The 19,602-nt window shown below is 37.9% G+C and overlaps 1 protein-coding gene across 10 annotated transcripts in view; it reads right to left on the bottom strand.

The window, feature by feature from the left end:
• Positions 1–19,602, bottom strand: part of RNF144B (ring finger protein 144B) — a 167,847-nt gene that overhangs the window by 8,717 nt on the left and 139,528 nt on the right. For all 10 annotated transcript variants that reach the window (XM_070584141.1, XM_070584139.1, XM_070584138.1 and 7 more), the window contains 2 exons: positions 17,351–17,411; positions 1,802–2,006 (listed from right to left, as the gene is read on the bottom strand). In XM_070584141.1, coding sequence (XP_070440242.1) covers positions 1,802–2,006; positions 17,351–17,411 — 266 coding nt within the window. The remainder of the gene's footprint in view (positions 1–1,801; positions 2,007–17,350; positions 17,412–19,602) is intronic.

Genomic DNA, 19,602 nt, shown 5'->3' with positions numbered 1-19,602 from the left:
AATAAAAAAGAACCCTAATTTATTTATCATTGGCTTTGTGTGAATAATATAATTGTATTTTCCACAGCTGATTTAACTCATTGTTTTGCCAAATTATTATTTTATTCCCTGAGCACACACTGCCTGAATAAAAAGGACAAGAAGTCTGTTGTACAGCATAAAAACTAGCTCAGGACCTAAGGGGCATAGATGATCTAATGACCTGTCCAAATACAGTCATGCACCATATAATGACATTTCGGTCAATGACGGACTGCGTGTGTGACAGTGGTCCCATAAGATTAGTACCATATAGCCTAGGTGTATAGTATGCTATACCATCTAGGTTTGTGTAAGTACACTCTATGATGTTCACACAATGACTAAATTGCCTAACGACATATTTCTCAGAATGTATCCCCTTCAAGCAACGAGTGACAGTCAACAAATAGAGGAGGCTGGGGGAGTCAATAATCAATTCTATAATACAAATGCCCAATTTCATTGAAAAGACCTGTTGCAAACAGATGAATAGGCCAGCACAGTCTCACAGCCTAAAGGAGAACAGAAAATAGGCGAACAAATTGGGGTGAAAAGGAGGGCTTGGTGAGCCATAGCACTGGGTCGCACTTTAGTTCATCAAAACCACCACTCAGCACACACAGACATCAGGTTCGCAAAGTATTGTCAAATCTACAATGGTATTTGGTACTCACAATAACCTTATATAGCAGTGGGACAGTTACTATTCTAATCCTCCCTTTTTTTCAAATAGAGAAACAGACTCATAGAGGCTGAGTGACTTGCAGGACATCACACAGATACCAAGTATTAATGTTAGAACTCAATCCTCTCTCCTGTGGGATCTTTACGTTGTCCTGTGATACCTGAAGACCTTACTGCCATGGCAGGGAGAACATACAAAGCACTAGCTAAGAGGGCACGTGCCTGCCACGTGTATTAGAGCTTTTTTTCCTCTTGATTTGTTTGGTCTGAGATTCAAGCACAGTCTCACAGCCAGGTAGCATTACTGCTCCTGAAGAATGGTTCTACACACTCTGAGGGCGCTGGGTGATTAAGCCAACTGGACTATAACACTGGTATTTCTGTTCTTGCCGCTGCAGAACAGCCATAGCCTCAAGCAAAGCAAGGGATCAAACACAAAGGTCTCTCACTCTGGGCCCTGCTGTTGCCATAAAACCCTCCATACTGGAAGGTAACAGATTTAATTGCCTCTCATCGTAACAAATCTCAACCTTGGCACCATCTTTTCAGAGCATAAACGTATTGAGAGATAAGCTCTTTTTCTCAAGCACCTATAAATTTAGCACTGTGCTACACTGAAGGGCTATTGCTTCTATTGCTGTGTTCTCTCTGATATGATTGGCACACCTCAGAAGCCAACACTTTAGTCACGTAAGAAAATAATCTCTGCACCACTCTGCAAGCAGGAAGAACGAGGTATGTCCATAGGAGATGGTTATGGCACCTGAGCAAATTGCTCTGGACAAGCCATGACTTCCTACTGAGAATCAGCAGACCATGTGCCTCTCTACCTAAAGAGAAATCAAAACTCATAGAAACCCTAACTTCGGCAGTATCTGGAAGATTCTCTGGTGGTAAATAACTAAAATCCTTTAGAAATGCTTTTTGGTTATTCTTTGTTAACAGCTTACCAATTCGGAGACACTTCACAGGAAAGTTCTGTAGGAAATAACTAATCTCTAAATTCCATCTCAAGATAACTTCTTCTCCATGCAACATCTTTGGGGTTTCTAAGAAAACTAGTGAGTAATCCCAAAGACAAAGTTTCTTTTCTTACCCATGCTCTGTTGGCAGGACGATAGGTTGACTCTCTCTACAGGAGACCTCTGCATGCCAGACATCCTTGCAACATGAGCAGAACTTCAGGTGGCAAGAAGGGCACTCCACCAGCACAGGCTGTCCTGGGTCACTTGATGCAACGGGGCACACTGTCTGACAGTCTGCCACGGGACACCATGTTCGGTAGGGGTCCAGGTGAACTTCTAAAGCATAAAGAAACAAAATGTGATGGTCTATCTATCTTTCATTCAAGCCTGAGGCTTTCTCCCCTTCAATTATACTTGTATAGGCTAACACCTATGGAAGCTTAGTACAACCAATGGTGGTGATTTCTACTATTGGTCTTTGTATGGATGCAAACTTACAAGGTCACCCAGCCCTGCCACATTTCTCAAGTAGGTACTAATGGAATAGGCCACCATGACTTCATGAATAGATAAGGAACATTCTCACCAACCAAAATTTGCAATTCTTTTGGAATATTTCTCACCTTCCAGCACTCATAACAGGCAAAAGTCTCTAGTCAATTCTACTATTATTTTAGGTACTAGCTTGGAGGAAAATTGGGCTGGAAGGCCCTACCAGAGCAAAAGAAAAACAAAATTCACAAAAGACTTTGTGCTTTCAGGCACTGAAAAATAGGTAGTGAGGTTTCTTCTGTCATTCAGAGGGAAACTAAAGATCAAGGAAGAATCAAGCAGTTTAGGGACCAAACAATGTCTGGTGTCGCTTAGCCAAGAAGTCAGATTAGCTGTCAATCAATATTCTAGTTAGGGACAATTTGTAAAAGACCTACATGATCTAAAAACAAACGGTAAGAACTTTCACAATCCATAAAATGACTGTCAGTCGTATACTGCATTGGCTCGATTCATGCGGCATGCAGGAAAGAAGACACGGTTGGGGGGTGGACAACTGTCTTTCTATTCAAGTGTGTATAAATCTTGTTCAGTTTTCCATTTTCTATTCAACAACAGACTCTGTGTTCTTGTCATCTAATATGACCTTTAAGGGAACATATCATGTGAAAAATGATGTTATTTGAGGGGTAGAGTAGCCCTTTTTTCTCTGAACTAATGTATTTTGCAAAGTTTGAACTGATGAGATTCTAGCCTTAAATATCCTAAGGCTTGTGATTCTTAGAAATTTCAGGGGAGCAAGCAAACAAACCCAAAGGGTAGTACAAAGAACAAATGAAGGTATTAAATATGAGCTTAGTTTTAAAGGCAATAATTTTACAAATTCAGTATCAGGGAAAAAATGTCTGAATTGTTCTAGTAAACACCATCTCCATTAACGTCTCACCTAGAAAATGCAACAATTGGATCTATGCTTATTATGGGTTTTCATTCAAAAAGAGCACCCTTAAACATACTTATCTAATCACTCTGGGGAGCAGGGGTTAGGTAACGATGGGCTAAATATAACCAGAGAAAGGGAAGCCTATGATTCACAGATCCTCAGACCCTAAGAGAGACAGACCCTCTAAGATCCCTAAAACTCTGAGACAGGCTAGTTAGAAAGTCAAGGGGAGAGTGACACCCATATGCCCCAAGGTCTTAACCTTTTATTTCCTACACCATTTATATTTTCTTCCAAACTCTTCTAACTGCTTCACAAATACTAAGCCCAAAGATCTGAAGCCTAGTATGTAACTTAGAGCTAAGGGCTCCCACATCAAATATCTACCTACCATCCATTCTGCATCACAGATCTTTTAAAAGTGTGATGATAAAGAAGGGAAAGGAAAGGAAAGGACAGTTAAGACACATATTATAGTTAAAATTTATGGCATCACTACTGATCACCTTAAAAAGATACAAGGATGCAACTTGTCCTCATAACTCCAATCAATTAAAATTATTTGGTAGATGTTCTGACTTGCTTGTTCCTACCAACTTATTTCAGGTATCTGGAATGGCACAATAGATACAGAAACAGTAAATATGGGAGCAACTATAGATTTCGATGAATTCCTATAAAGAAAGGACCTTAGTATGCAGTGTGGCTATGACACAAGAGTCCAAAGGAAAAGCAAAGGAAGAGTCTGAGCCACAGAAAACAGTGATCTTTTGAACTTTTCCCTACTATGACAGTACATAAATGACCATGTACACGAGAGTAGAGGAAGGGGCAGAAGAGAGACATTATAGCTTCCTACTTATTTCTTTCACTAGAAGTCTTGTTCTTTAGGGATAGCTTATAGAGTTTAACTAACACCAAAAGTGGAGTTACTGTGAGATAGATTTTGACTCTATCCAGAAATGAAATTGGCTACTCTAGCGAACTCTACTCTACTCAATATCTATCCCAACTCCTTTCAACTCTCCTCACTGAGAAGACTTGCCTATCTCTATAGAGGTGGAACATTCCAGAAATTTGCTTTCTCGGCCTTCCTTGCAGCTGAGGCTTGGGCATGTGACATAATTCTGGCCAATGGGAGGAAGGGGAAAGTCCACCAGGGGGCTTCTGGAATAGGACGTCCTCCTTGATACAGGGAAGAAACACCCTTTGGTCTTTCTGCCTCTGAACACAGCTGTGTGAAGTTACGATGCTTGGGCCATGACAACAATCCTGGAACTCTGAGTGAAAGCTAAGTGAGTTAGAGAAGTTGAGCTGCTAAATCAACCAAACCTGGGACAGCTTACCTCTGGACTTCCTGTGTGAGAGGTAATTCAATGCCCTCGCTGTTTTCTGTTCCTTGAAGCTAAAAGCATCTTCGTTGAAGAGGTTACCTCTAGTAATAGTGAGCAAATCCCCAGTTCAAACAAGGACTGCTCCTCTCATGTGGCAGATATTTTATAAAGAGGATTAAAGCACCATGTCCAAGAGGACCTTTAAAGTCTTTTCCAACCCACTGATTTTATCATTCTATATTCTAAATCCATGAGGCACATGGAAATGTCTGTATATAAATAGAAATAAAATATATACCACATACATTAGCCTGTAGAAAACCTTATCGACCATAACAAAAATTTATTTTTATTATTCATTAACTTTTTTAAAAAGTTAACACACTATTCCAGATCAATAAGGTTTTTATGTATGTTAGTAGACAAATAATGTACATCCATATAGTTAAACACAATGGAGCTTTAAAAAAATAAGGTAAATCAATGTGACAATATGGAGAGCTCTCTAAGATATGTCAACAAAAGTAGATTGAAGAAGAGCAGAAATGAACTACGTTTATAAAAACATGTATATATAGAAATATGTTTTAACATTTCCAGGAGAATATCTAAGAAACATAACAGTTGCCCTTGAGTAAAGGGCAGGAGGGTTGGCGGAGGAGGCAAAGATTTGCTTTATTACTAAACTTGAATTTTAAAAAACCTGAACCAATACAACTTTTATAATTTTTAAAAGCTAGTTTAAAAAGGCTACTTTCAACGTGGCATACGAACAAGACAACTTATAAAATAATTCTGCAACTAAGCTGTCCTCTGGAAAATCATTCACTTTTTATAGCATTGAAACATATTCAAATTTCCCCTTTGTGTGACCTTCTTCTCCAGATACATAAATAACTCTTGTTCTATGCTTTTCCTTCCCTCTAAAAAATCCCCTCTCTGCTTTACCAAGTCATGGCCCATCTATCCATTCTTAAAGGACCTACTTCCTTGTGCTTGTCTTCATTTTGGCGTCACAGAATCCACATCTTGTTCATTGCTGTTCTCTGTGCATTTCATGGAGATGGGCTTTCTCTTTTTAGATTGCAGGCAAGGGCTATTTCTGTCCTATTTGTGTGCTCCATGTACCTGACACAGTGCTGGGATGCTACCTATTAATTTAAAGCAGTAATTCCTGGGTTTTTCAAAAGCAGAGATATACTCCTCTGCAAACAATGGACTTATAATACCATCTTGAATTGCCTTGCACTGGAATTTATTTTCCATTCTCTTCTGGTGCTCTCATCAACAGACGTGCATAGCACACTAAAATCATCCAACATCAGTCCTCGTGTTCAAAGTATGCTATGATCTATATTAGACCATACATCTCCACCCACCTCAGTTAGGGCTCTCTGCATTTGGAAAGATGTCAACTTGGCAAAACACGAAACTTTACATATAGTACTTTCAAAATTGAACCTCCTTTATGAAGTGTCACTTATAAATAAGGGCAACAATAAAAAATTTTTCTAACATTAAAATAAGTAATAATTACCCCTTCTAGAACCCTACTGTCCTATACCTAACATCCACTTTACTTCATATCTAATTTCAATCCTTGGACGAGTGATCCACATTCACTGATTCTCATTCGTATCCTTTCATAGCCTCCTTAAGTCTTTAAAATAAAGTTTTAACTTTCAACACATTAATAAATTGCTCTCTGAAAGTTACAACTAACATCCCTCTAGTCACATCCAGTAAATGTTTCTCAATCCATTCTCTGTCTGATACTTTTCTTGTAACTCTATCCCCGTGGGTAAGGCACTGCCCTCTCTATTTTCTTCCCACAGTCCTCCTCTCTCCTTTATCATCAAAACTGCCTCCTTTGCTCCCGTCTATCGATGGTACCTAAGACTTAGTCCTAGATTTCTCCCACATTTTACTTATTTATAGAACTCATGCCATGACTAAGCTTCAATTCTCACTTTAATTAGAACTGTTCCAAACTTCTTTTTCAAGCCTGACCTATTGTGATGATAAGACTGAAAATTAGGCAAATGTCTATGATTCATTGTGCATTCAACAAATGACTGATTTCAGGTACTTGTTAGAGGCTCCGGGCCTATGAAGATGAAAAATAGAGGCTTTGCTCCTCAGAAATCTCACAGTATGAAAAGGGAAAGAGACATTTAAAACAATGTGATGTAAAAAAACAAGCAATGTAATAACTGACAGAGCATCCCACAAGATAAGAAAACGAAATTGTTGACAGGTATCCGTGAGCAGATCTTAGGGGTGGAGGTAAGGAATATTTAATACACAGAAAGTTTTTTAAATACAGAAATATTTTAACGTACAGAAAGTTTTTTACCCACAGTGAAGCTTCCCCTTTTAATCAGCTCTAAAATCAAGAGGTAAAACTGGTCTGTCCTGATCACGGTGCAAAGCAGATGACACACGCTGAGATGAAACACAAAGAGATTAAGTTAGAAAGAGCTAAAGCATCACATAAACAGAGATTTAAAAAAATTAAAATTCCCTGGAATAGCAACTCTGTAGGCAGCCAGAGTCTGGAAGGTGTAAAAGTGAAAGAACGGTCTCCCTCCGGATATCAGAAAAAAGGTTCTGTATTTAAAGGAAACCCCGAGCAAGGACACCAACAGCCATGTCCTGAGTGGCTCTTGCCAGCTCACAAGAACCAGCTGCATCTCTTCCCAACTCTTCATTCAGAGACATCACACTGGTTACTTGAAATTAGCCATGAGGAAAGTATTTACACCACAGAAATTAGCAAACACTATACATCAGACCCCTTTCTTCCTGCGAAAAAATCTGAGAGTGAACAATACATAAATATATAACCTACTCCAGCACAGACAAGTGTAAAGCACAGAGTGGGCAGGTAAACAACAGAACTTAGCACAAAAAGAAGAGAAATCAAAACCGGAATAGTGACAGTCTTTCAGCCGTGTTTTCTGACCCATCTTTCCACTTCCTGAACATCCGATATACAGACAGGTATTTATACCTCAAGTAACACTCACATATACACATCTTCTTCTTCTAAGAGTATTTGGTTATATGTTCTAGTTTACTGTTCATTAATTGCTTCTTGTATATTGTCTGGGATCTTGAACTCCAGTGAGAGTTACCCTAGAGGACAGGCTGTTTCTTCCACCTACAACCACAGCATGTCACAAGTAGATATTTCTGGATCTCCTTGCCAGGCTTCCAAGCATCCCTCACCACACCAATCAGGCAGGATGCACCCAGTGCATTCCTGTCCACCCCAGCAGATCAAAATGTTTCCCTTTATAAAACAGAGGGTCAGGGGAGAAAACAAAGATTAGATATCTACTAATTTATACCAATTACTTCTCTCAAACAGAGCCCCCCTCTCCCATCAGCTCCCTTCTTAAGTAATATAAATAAAAAGAAAGCACTGCTAGTTAAAATCGGACATGATTAAAGCCTGGAGAAATGTCCATCACTATGGGAGGCACCCACAGGAGCAATACAGTATCATTTGTTTATGTAATGTTGGCTTTTGGGCACAGATGTTTTTTACACAGGTTTTGAGCTTGACCTACGGCTTTTCAACACTGCTCCGGCTATGTAAGATACTTGCCAAAGGAGTTGTGCCATTGTCTTCTTGATAAACCACTAAAAGCAGAGTAAATAGCTATTCTAAGGGAAAGAGACAAATCTAGCCAAATTCCAGAAAGTCCTCTCAACTTTCTATTTCTATGTTAAAGTAAGGAGCAGAGTAAGTTAACAAGGCCTTAAGGGTGGAACATTCAAAGGAGTAGTAACCCAATTTCTCTTACTGGAGAGATAGACAGGACTGAAGAGATTTACTCCTTGTGGTCAAACAGCCACACACAGGTCTTCTATAGAAATTCATGAAGGACATTTCTGAATGAGAAGAAAAGGTATATTGGTGCCTCTGAGCCTGAAGGCCCAAAGAATACTTACATAACTTGTTTTTCTATCAGCCTTCTCTATTTTTCATTCATGACAGAGACCCTTCAGCTCGAATGCATACTTTCCACTCTTTCAACTAACTATTAATTTGCTTAGAACTGCTAGAGGTAAGCCTTTAGGATTGTTACATTTGTGAGAATCAGATGACACTAGCAAACATTAGTTCTGCTTTTGATGGTTATTCACAGCTGTACATTTTTAGAAATCACATTTAAGTCTATAGGTTGAACTCCTTATAAGCAGCTAATCTACACATGATTTTGATCTGGAAGATTTCCAACTTTTATCCAAATAATGGAAAAGAAGAGATTTACACATGTAATAAAGCTGCCCAATTTTACGAGGAACTAAGTGAGCAGAGGGAAGAGTCATAGGAGGTAACTGGGGAACAGCAGTCAAGGGCCTGGTCACAGATTAGGAGGATAAGGCCTGAGCATGATGAGAAGCCACTGGAAGGGGGTGCCACTTTGATCAGGGGGCTGCCATGAGATGATTCCCATTTTTAGAAGATCACCCTGTCTATCTTCTAGCCAGAAAAATGGATGGTAGCAGAACAAAGTGGCAGCAGAGAGATGGGTTAGGAGGCTATTGTGGTGATCCAATCCAAGATGATGCCTTGGATTACAGGTTAGAAGTGGAAGCACTGAAAATCTGGAGCACGCTTTGAAGGTGAAAACTATCAAGATTTCCTAGTAGAGATGCACTTGGATGCAATCATCCCAGTTGACAACCACTGACCTAGAAAGATGCCTGGAACAGGGTATTCATTGAATAAATGAATGAAGCAACATAACAGAAGAGTAAGAAACAGTATCTGTGATCAACTCCCTATGGTAATAAAAGATAATGACAGCATATATGGCAAGGTTCTGTATTGTTCGGTCCTGCATTCAGATATTTCTGAAGAACAGAAACAAATGCCCAGAGAGATTTTTGCAAGGGCATACTGGAGCCTCCTGGAGAAGGGCTTCCTCCATTGGTACAGGGATCCAGACATAGAAGTCCAGCCAGACTATACTAAAAAGGTATCTGAGCACAGCATGACATCTGTCTTTCAGATTGCCCTTCAGCCCAGCTCCTAGAAGAGCAGCTACAAATACAAGTTAATAGAAGCTAAAAGACTTGTTTTATTTTTTAAAAATTATTATAATTCCAATATGCCATTAAGAGCACAATTTTGCTTTATATACCTCAGGTACAGAGTGTACCACAAGCGGAGCCAAGAGGCCAGATTGGTAGAAAAGGAAAAAATGCTGAAGGGGCATCAGATACTGGCAGCCGTGGCAGCTAATAGGACTTCCCAGAACCCAAGCCAAAAAGGAACAGACTGGTGGACACCAGGTGGTAGCCACATCGCTATCACATGAGAAAGCTGTCTTCTCTTTCTCTCCTCCACACCATCGATCTGAGAGGAGTTTGAGAGGAAGCAGGGCCCCACAGGGTTAGTGGGAGACTTTAAAACATTTATTATTATTATCGTGCATTCAATTCTACCTCCTGGCTTTTGGCCTAGGAAACACAGTAATTACGGAGATAAACAAAAAGCCCAATTACCCAAAATGTTTAAGGTTTGGTTTCTTCCCCTTTCAAATTTCTATTCCAAAGTTGGAAAAAAATAAAGTAATGCATAGTCAACTATTTCTTCTGCATTGGCGCTGATGAAAGCTTCATGTGGCTTTGAGATGGGGAAAAGTTCAAAAATCCAGAAAAAGAGAAACCAGGGATCTGTGTAAATCAGCCCACAACTAATAGCGCGCCCAACACTTTAACATGAATATGACTGAGGAGTGATTAATTGTACCACACTATCATCAGAGATAGACAAATTCACAGACTTGAAGTGGAATTTACTTATGAAAATCAGAATTGATTGCTGAAGTAAAGCCCCATGACTATTTGATCTTAAGACTTTGCTTCTTCATGTAAATTTTGTGAGGAAGGAAATGCTATTTAAAACTATTTTCCACTTCTGTATTCCAACAATTATTGGGAAATAGAAATATTGTAAGAAAATAAAACTGCCATGAGACCTAAAGATCACGTCTGACCCCAGTGATTGTTTTCAGTTTTCAAAAACTGGACTGAAGCCTCTCGGTTTTCCACCTGGAACTATCAGCATTAGATATGTAGGGTTTTCTTTTCTATTCTCTTGCATATTCTCTCAACTGACAAGAGTGTTTTTCTGCCATTCTCTACCATTGCAAGACTTTGCCAAAAAAGACATCACATGAATGTTTATTATTAAAGGAAACACCATGCACCCAAGCTAATTTAATTATCAGCTGAAATAAATCAAATTGTTTTAACTTTTATGATCCATTGCATTTTGAACTATGCCAAAGTGAACTTGCTTTCTGATATCGCAAAGAACGAAGGTCTTATGCAGACAGTTAAAATGCAATTAAACTAATCTGATCAGAATAAATCTGCTACAGTAAATATACTCAAACAGAGGTGGCCATCCGTAGAGGGGTTACTCTCAAGGCAGTTGAAGAGAACCATAGAATTTCAAATTTGGAAACAACTTTTGAGGTTATCTGGTCTAATACTATTATATTAAAACCCACAGAAGTTAGGAGTTTGCATAATTCATGGTTAATAAGTATATGATGGGATCAGGGCTTTTTTACTCCTAGAATACCATTCTTTATGTAAAAACATAATCATGTCATTAAATAAATTTTAATTCCCTCTATCACCATGGGAGCCTTTTCTTTTTAAAGCAGCAACTTGGAGGTGGTCAGAGAAGGTGGATTCACGCTTACAGTAAGAGTACACTGTATGAAGGAAACTGATATGAGAGGTAGTGTACGGAATTGGCATTGATTATCAAGTTTCTATACAACTCTCTAGAATCTAGGACAATTACGGATGGAAACATGCTGGAAAAAATTTGGATTGAAATGAAAAAAAAACATAAGTGATATTATTGTAATATATATTCAATCCAAAGTATGATCTGGATCCTAGAAGATGCTTTTTAGTTTAGTTTAGAAAACAGGGGAAAAGATTTGCTGGTGGTAGTGATGAATAATAACAAGAACAATAAGAGCATTAATGATTTATTGAACGCACACTGTGACAGACACACTGTTAATTCATTTATTCTCTACTCCAGCCCTAGGATAATCATTCCATTATTATACCCATTTTATAGATGAAGAAAGTGCACATGGGGAGAGGCAAACACTTAACACTGTACCTCTTATTAGGTCCTCTACAGAAATCTCACCCTACCTGCTAAGAAATGTCTTTTCTTGCAGATACTTTAGTTTTTCAGAGGAAAGCTGAAACTTCTAGAGGGTGCTGTTTTAGATTTAAAACTGATCAACAAGAAAGAACTGGATGGTAAAGTTGAGGAAGCGTGAAGGGGAGGAGAAAGTGTTATCATCTGAAAGCACAGAATAGCTTAGGAAGGAAAGCCCAGACTTAGTCATACATTTACCACAAAACACCAGAAAAGCAGGCTCAAAAAGAAAAAACACACACACACACACACACACAGATGATAAGAATGGCCTTGTGATCAGAAACTATGAAAAGGAAGATGACTAATGAGAGATGGGAGGTGTTAAAAAATAAAACTGAACTGACAGTAAGGTCTTTAAGTATCACCCAGTCTTGAAAAGGCACTGAAAGAAACCAAATAACTACACAAGGAGCTCTAGTAGTGAGATAAAACCTGAATGATCAGATATAAAAGAGACGGTGGGAGCATTTCACCAAGGACAAATAAAAGACTGAGATGAAACTTGAAGAGCCATCTCATAAATGTTAAGATTCAAAATGAAAAAAAGGCTTGTGAGAAATGCTGAGAACAAAAGGGCTTTCAAAGAAATATGGAATCATAGCTTAAAGCAGCATCTAGACCTGCACCTGGCACATAACAGATACTCAGTACACAAATAAGTACATATTGAATACACGAATGAATGTGGCAAGATTAACAGATAACAGGAAAACAACTCCTATTTTCCTTCACTTTTTTAGAAGGAGAACAATATGGCACTCAAACCATTTGTAAGAGTTTCTAATCACTATGTGATAATGCAAATATCCAAGAAGAGATATGTGAACCTACCAAGGAATTGAGGCAACCTGCAGTTACAGTAAGTAAAACAGGGTCACACAAAATAGGAAAAGTGCTTAAGGACTAGAAATGGATAATCTTAACCCAATTTTTGAAAAAGATTCTGGAAACAAGAGACAAGGAAAATTCTAGCATTAATCATCAGGCATGTGCTTTGAGAACCAGTAGAAAGTAAAGCAATAATCACTAACACATGCCAAACTTAGCATTCCCCTTTCTTTGTTAATACTGGAAGACAGACATGGAAAGGGAGAGCCGCAAACACAGTCGTAGCCAATGGAAAAGTCACAGATGGATGGAAAGTGGATTCACAGAATAACCAATCAATGCCAAACAGCATTTCTCTGCTTTGCGTAAACATAGTGATGATTTGGGCCCATTTCTATTCAAAAGGTTTTTTCCATACAAAGACTTAGATGAAAACAAAGACATAAAAGGCAAGCTGATCATATATGTAACATAAAGCAGAGGGCAATTAAAATGCTGGATGACAAACTAAAAACTGAGAAAAGCACTTGGTAGGCAATAAGAATTGAACAAAACTAATGATAATTTTTATAACTAAGATATAGCACTGCCACTAATCTGATTCTACATTTTTTCAGAGCAACGAAAATCTCTACAATTCTATCTCAGAGCCCAAGTCAATGAGTTTTACCTTCCACCAGTTAGTCATTTAACCTATTCACAATATTAGCATTAATGCACCCCAAGATTCCCTTCTAAACAGTTCCACATAAAATATTTTCATGGCATAGACCTCAAAGTCACCTAGCTGGTAAGCCTGGAGTTTGAGGTAAACACGAAGTCTATTACATAAACATGAGGTATACGGTTTCGATAAATATTATTACAATCAGTAAATTCCATTAGGTAGCACTGTAGTAACTTCAACTTACTCTTACTTGGAATGTCTATTTTCTAAAAATAATTATTTGTAATGGATCATAATGAAGAATTGCTTAATTACAAATTGCCTTCCAAAATCACCTAAGATCAAAATGTCTCTGGGCCTCAGTTTCCTTTTTCACAAAATGAGGGAGCTGAACCAAACAGCCACCAGATTTAACATACTTCCAAATTTAACATCCTTCCATAATTCACAATAGTAAAAGTGTTGAATTAAATGTATTCTTAACTTACACAGTTTTACAGTTTGGCAGTTCCTCAAAAACTAAACACAGAATTACCACATGACCCAGCAATTCAACTTTTAGCTAAATATCCAAAAGAACTGAGAGCAGGGACTCGAGCAGATACCTGTACCCCAACGTTCACTGCAGCATTATTCACCATAGCCAAAAGTTAGAAACAATCCAAGTGTCCACCAACAGATGAATGGATAAACTAAATGTGATATATATACGTAGACTATTATTCAGCCAGAAAAAGAAAGTTCTGATACACGCTACAACACGGATGAACCTTCAAAATATACTAACTGAAAGAAGCCAGACAAAAAAGGAAAATATTGTATGATTCCACTTATATGAAATATCTACACTAGCCAAAGATTTAGAACAGAAAGTAGATTAGAGATAATCAGGAACTATGGGAAAAGGAGAACGGGAAGTTACTGGTTAACGGTTACAGAGTTTCTGCATGGGGTGATAAAAGTTTTGACAATAGATGGTAGTGATGGCTGCACAATATTGTGAATGTTCTTAATGCCACTGGATTATACACCTAAAATGGGTGAAATGGTAAATTTTATGTTTATTTATATATTTCATCCCAATAAAAAAATTATAGAATTGAAAAATTTTTATAGATGAGGAAGCTGCAACACAGTCTATGTGATCCTACACAAATCTCAACCTCTCCAATTTTCAGTTTCTTTATCTATAAGATAGGAATAATAAAATCAATTGTCAATTCATGGGACCTATACTGGGGCATCTTCCCAGAACTTGTAAGGAAAAACAAATTCCATGTACAAATAAAACTATTTGATCAATTTATATGCATCGAAGCAGAGATGTGCAAGACCACCTATAAACAAGACTGGCTCCAAGGCTTGCTCAACTTGATTGTAACCAGACTGAATATATCATCACACCTAATGAAGAAATAAGTCAATCAGAAGTAGGATTGAACAGCACAAGAACCTCAACAAGTCCCAGTCACAAAGCAAAGTGAGTGACATCTATCCAAGCACTATCTGGGGAAGAGTGAGAGTCAATGATTTTCCATGTGTACCTTGCTATGGCAAGGCTATTCCTACCGTAAAGATGGATGTGGCACTTAAATGCATATTACTAAGTGAAAGAAGCCAATCTAAGAAGGCTTCATACCGTATGATTCTAACTATACATATGACCTTCTGGAAAAGGCAACACTATGGAGACAGTAAAAAGATCAGTGGTTGCCAGGGGTTGGGGGGAGGAAGGGATGAATGGGTGGAGCATAGAGGATTTTTATGAATGAAAACTGCTCCTTGTGATATTATAATGGTAGATACATGTCATTATAAATTTGTCCAAACTCAGAGAATGTACAACACTAAGGGAAAAAAAAGATGGATGTAGCCAACTAATTTCAACTGTTCTAATCCCTTTGATTGATAACAAGGCATTCATAATATCTATGTCAATATGAGGATATTTCCTAGAGAATGTTATGATTATCTAGTCTTGGAAAAAAGAGAATAGGAGAAGAAACTTGAATATACTTTAATGTAAAAGGTGCTACTCTTAAGTTATTAGTATTTTTATTACCAACTGTTAATATTTTGAAAACTGAGACATAGGAAGTACTCAAGGAAGTGCTTTACATGTATTAATTCATTTAATCCTCATCCCAACCCCATGGTCCAGGGTCTATTATTATCCTCACTTTACAGATGAGGAAATTGAGGTACAGAAATTAAGTAACTTGCCCAAGGGCACACAGCTAGTAAGTGGTGGAGCTTGCATTCCCACCCAGGCTCTTAGCCACTGTTTTTAAAATACACTAAAAGTGTATACTCATCAGTGAGAACCAACTCACAGAAAGTTTTAATTCCTGGTACTATTAGAATTTGTCTAATTAATTACAAAAAGACATTTTAGCTCATAAGTATGTCCGTAAAATGTAAACAATGAGGAATAAGGGGCAGATGTGCAGCAGGGTGGGTAGGGAGGAGGTCAGTGGTCGTGGGAGAGGAGAGGTGGGGAATACTGTAAATGGGCTGGTTCCGCATGACTGAGTAGGACTGGTGAGATTGACAGGTCTCACCATTTAAGAAGAAGCCTGAAACTCCAACCTAACTCCTTCGACTGTCTCTTGGTAAAAGCTCTCAAATCATGGCACTAGCTACCAGCCACGTCCATCCATGGAGTGAATACTTGGAATGTGTATGTTCCAATAGTCATTTATTTTTATAATGGAGGATAGTGGGATAAAGAGGATATTGGGTGAAAGGCGGGGTCGATGTTTGATACCATTATCATCTTTGGCTCCCACGTCCAATAAATCAGCACCTCGTGTTATAATGCTCAATCTAATCAGCCCACATGCATGGACTAGGGGGGCCAATATAAACTACTCTATCATGAATTTCTCTAGTTAGCTCAGAATCCACACAGATGCATCGGGCTATGCCTTCATCCATTAAACCTAAAGTTCATGACTCTGCTTGTTCTGATTCCATGTTCACCGACATTCTATTTCCTACCCTCCTATCTGCATCTTCCTTTAGGGCAAAAGTGTAATTCAAGTAATCCAGTCCAGGAATTGTTCAGTAAATTCCACCTTAATATATCAGTCTTATAAATTTAGTTAAATGAGCTACCATGAGAGATTAATCTGTTTTTGGCTTGCCAAAAAAAATAAGCCCAAGACTGGACCAAACCTTAACCCTAGAGAGTGAACGCCGCACTGTGACGCTCCTGCAAGTATTCCTACTCTTACTCCCTTCATGCCCTGCATGGTTTTCTTTCTTTCTTCATGTAAGAATTATCTGTCAGGGTAATTGCAAAAATTAAATGCGCTAAACGTGATTGTGTTTACCAAAGTTACTGGCATATGAGAGATAAATGTTCATCTTTCCCCCTACGCTCACCTCTAGACTTTATTAATCCAGATTAAAAAGTCAGCTATTAGAAAACTGTATGTTCATGCTAGATTAGAGTTTATTTTATATAATCAATGAGACCACACCAGTCTGATGATATCCAGGAGAAAGAATTTTCTCCTACTTCTTAGACATGGAAAAACAGACCATTTAGTTCAAGAACAAATAGGGTGTGACAGGAGGGAAGGGCTCCGAAGAAAGATCTATGAGAAATCAAAAGGAGTAAAAAAATAATTGCTACAGATAAAAAAGCAATATTGATAGAAAAGCTATATAAATTACCCCAAGGCCAAAGTCAGAAAGAAAATTAGTCCAACACATAGTAAATCACAATAGAATGATACACTGAACCATCACTATGATTACAAATGTAGTATCAAAAGAACAAATGGTGAATATTATAAGGAGTAGAAAAATGTTTGGGCTGATTAATGATTTGAAGTGATCTTCAAGCGTGGGAAAATTGGTGGTAAAACCCATTTTGAGGGTCACTTTCTTTTTTCATACTGTTATTGTGAAACTATGCAATCTTTGCAGAACTTCTCTCACTTGAGCCAAATTGAAAATACAAAACAACCAACATAAAGAAAGTTCTATTTCCTGCTAGTCTGCATCTTTTCTGGCTGTGGCTGTGAAAGCTGAAATTTTATGTTGCAATGACAGATTTCCCCTTTCAGAGTACCCTCGTGGCTTAGCTGACAGCCCACAGCTGCCTTAACCTTCCCTGTAGGTAAGTATACAGACGACGCATGTAAAACCACATTCACCATCAGGGTAAGAAGAACAACGCATACATACCTCGTTCAAATTTTAACCGCTGATAAAGCTGAAACTGATCCACAGGTACCAAACAGGCAATCTGAAACCAGAGACATTAGAAAGATGAGATTTCAGTCATCCTAGAGCCCCAAATTACCAGCCTTTTATGCTCTCTCCTTCTTGTTTGGCTTACTGTATCCTCCTTTCTACACCAGTTGTTCGCAAACTTCTTTTTCTCTACATTGTTCATGCAGTCACACAAGCAGCAATTCCCAAACCATCACCAATCCTCTGCCACGGCTGGGAGACGCCTCTCAAGGTGCCAGTTACAGAACTAAATGATCACCTTCCATTCTTTTATTGTCAGCTACTAAGACCAGACAACCCAATTTTTGGACTTTCCAAATTATTTTTGTATATGTATGTAAGATGCTCCTTTTCTCTCTACAGTCCTTTAAGAAATTTTAAGATGATTATAGTTCTAACTTTTGAACCCTTAAAAACTAAGGGCAGGCAGACAGTGCCTCAGGAGCTACGAAAACTTCATTAATCACCTAGGGAATAGTACCTGCTAAGCAATACAAAAATCAGTTCTTCTGACAAAGATCACTTCTTGGGGCCCTTGGTTATCACTCACCGCCATTCATGTCCTGGTAGAAAAGAAACGCCTAAGATATTTCTTGTGGCTAGACTCCCATTTCCATTTCAAATGGCAATATGAACCAAAGGTTTACTAGTAAACAACAATGATTCATACTTAACCAAATGACATTTCAGATTAATCATTTTTAAATTACATTTCAAATGCAGATGCAGGAGGAGCTAATGGCTCTTAAACTGGATTCTAAAAATAAAAATTCCATTGACGTCAACATATAAGTATATTGATGTTGCTTAAAAGATTTATAACTGAGAAAATGAAAGGATTTGATATTAGGCTTCCAGACATTCAGCAAGTTGATACAGGACACAGTCTTAGCCCTGGCAATTCCAACTCTAAAGCATTACATATTCTTCGGTATAAAATATATCTAGATGGAAGTTTTCACAACCAACAGAAGGAAGTCTGCTTTGAGAAAACCAGAGTAAAAAAATTAGGCAGCTAAAATTGTACTTACAAATATAATATACTTTAAAAGGGATTCAAAGTCTAATCCTCCCCCTCACAAAAAAACTCAACTTGCTGATTTTGCAAATGAATTAAACTAAGTTAGCTAAAATGTATGAAGAACCACCAAACAGGCAAGTTCAGTCCTCTCCATTCCAAGAAAAGTATGGTAAAACATAAATTTAATTTAATTATAACATTTTACTCCAGCTGGGGGGAAAATATTGCATTTTCATTTGGCACCTTACATAAAAGCTCTTTAGCAATCATTGTGAAAAATTATGGTTAATTTTGTATGATATGTATTTTACCATAATTTTTTTAAAGTATGGTTAGACCTTTATTATACTGTAAGGTAATTTTGTTTCATCTGTTATAGTGATGCCTGGACATCTTTCCTGAAAGACAAAGGTATCTCAAATAAAATTCAGAGTTGGAGACAAAAGGTGCAGGCAAGTGAAGGGATGGGGGACATTAAGGAATCAGAGTTCAGGTTCTGACTTAGTCATTGACTCATTGTAGGGGGACGACAAATAATCTAATACTACTCAACTTTTGTGCCACAGTGATTTGGGGGCTGATATCATCTGGGCCTGGGAGATCTCAGCGATATTCTATAAATCTATTTTTAACACCTCCTCCAAAAACGCTATTTGAGGTGTTTGATCCTATGGGACCGTCCTGTACCCTACTTGCCCCCATCTAAAATCATTTCTAGACTGATAAAGACCTTCTTCAAACCCCTCAAGGTCAACCCCTAAAAATTCTGATTTCTTTCAATGACAAGTAATTTATATAAGAGCTAAGTCAAATACAGTTTACGAGAGACAAATCAAACAGGAGATAAGATATTTTAGACACAGATGAAATGCTAATGAGAAAAATGACAAGAATTAATGCGATAAAAAGTCAACAACAGTAGAGATGGATGTTTAATTTTAAATTAGAAAGATAAATTTCATCAGAGGACACATCACTGCCAACAGGGAAGTCAGAGATCTCTAATTTTTTTTCTCTTACTCCACTTTGAATTTCCTATTTATTATTTTATAGGACAGAGGTTTATAGGGAATTAGCCTTAATAAGGTAAATCAATTTTTCTATTGAAATTTGTGATCACAAAGAATTAGTTCCATCACTTCTCACTTTGGTTGATCCTTCTGGAGTAAAGATAACCCCCAGA

The sequence above is a fragment of the Equus przewalskii genome, chromosome 19 (genome assembly GCF_037783145.1).
Source record: "Equus przewalskii isolate Varuska chromosome 19, EquPr2, whole genome shotgun sequence".
NCBI lineage: Eukaryota > Metazoa > Chordata > Mammalia > Perissodactyla > Equidae > Equus > Equus przewalskii.
Note: the sequence above shows the minus strand (reverse complement) of the source record. Positions and strands in the feature narration are given on the sequence as shown.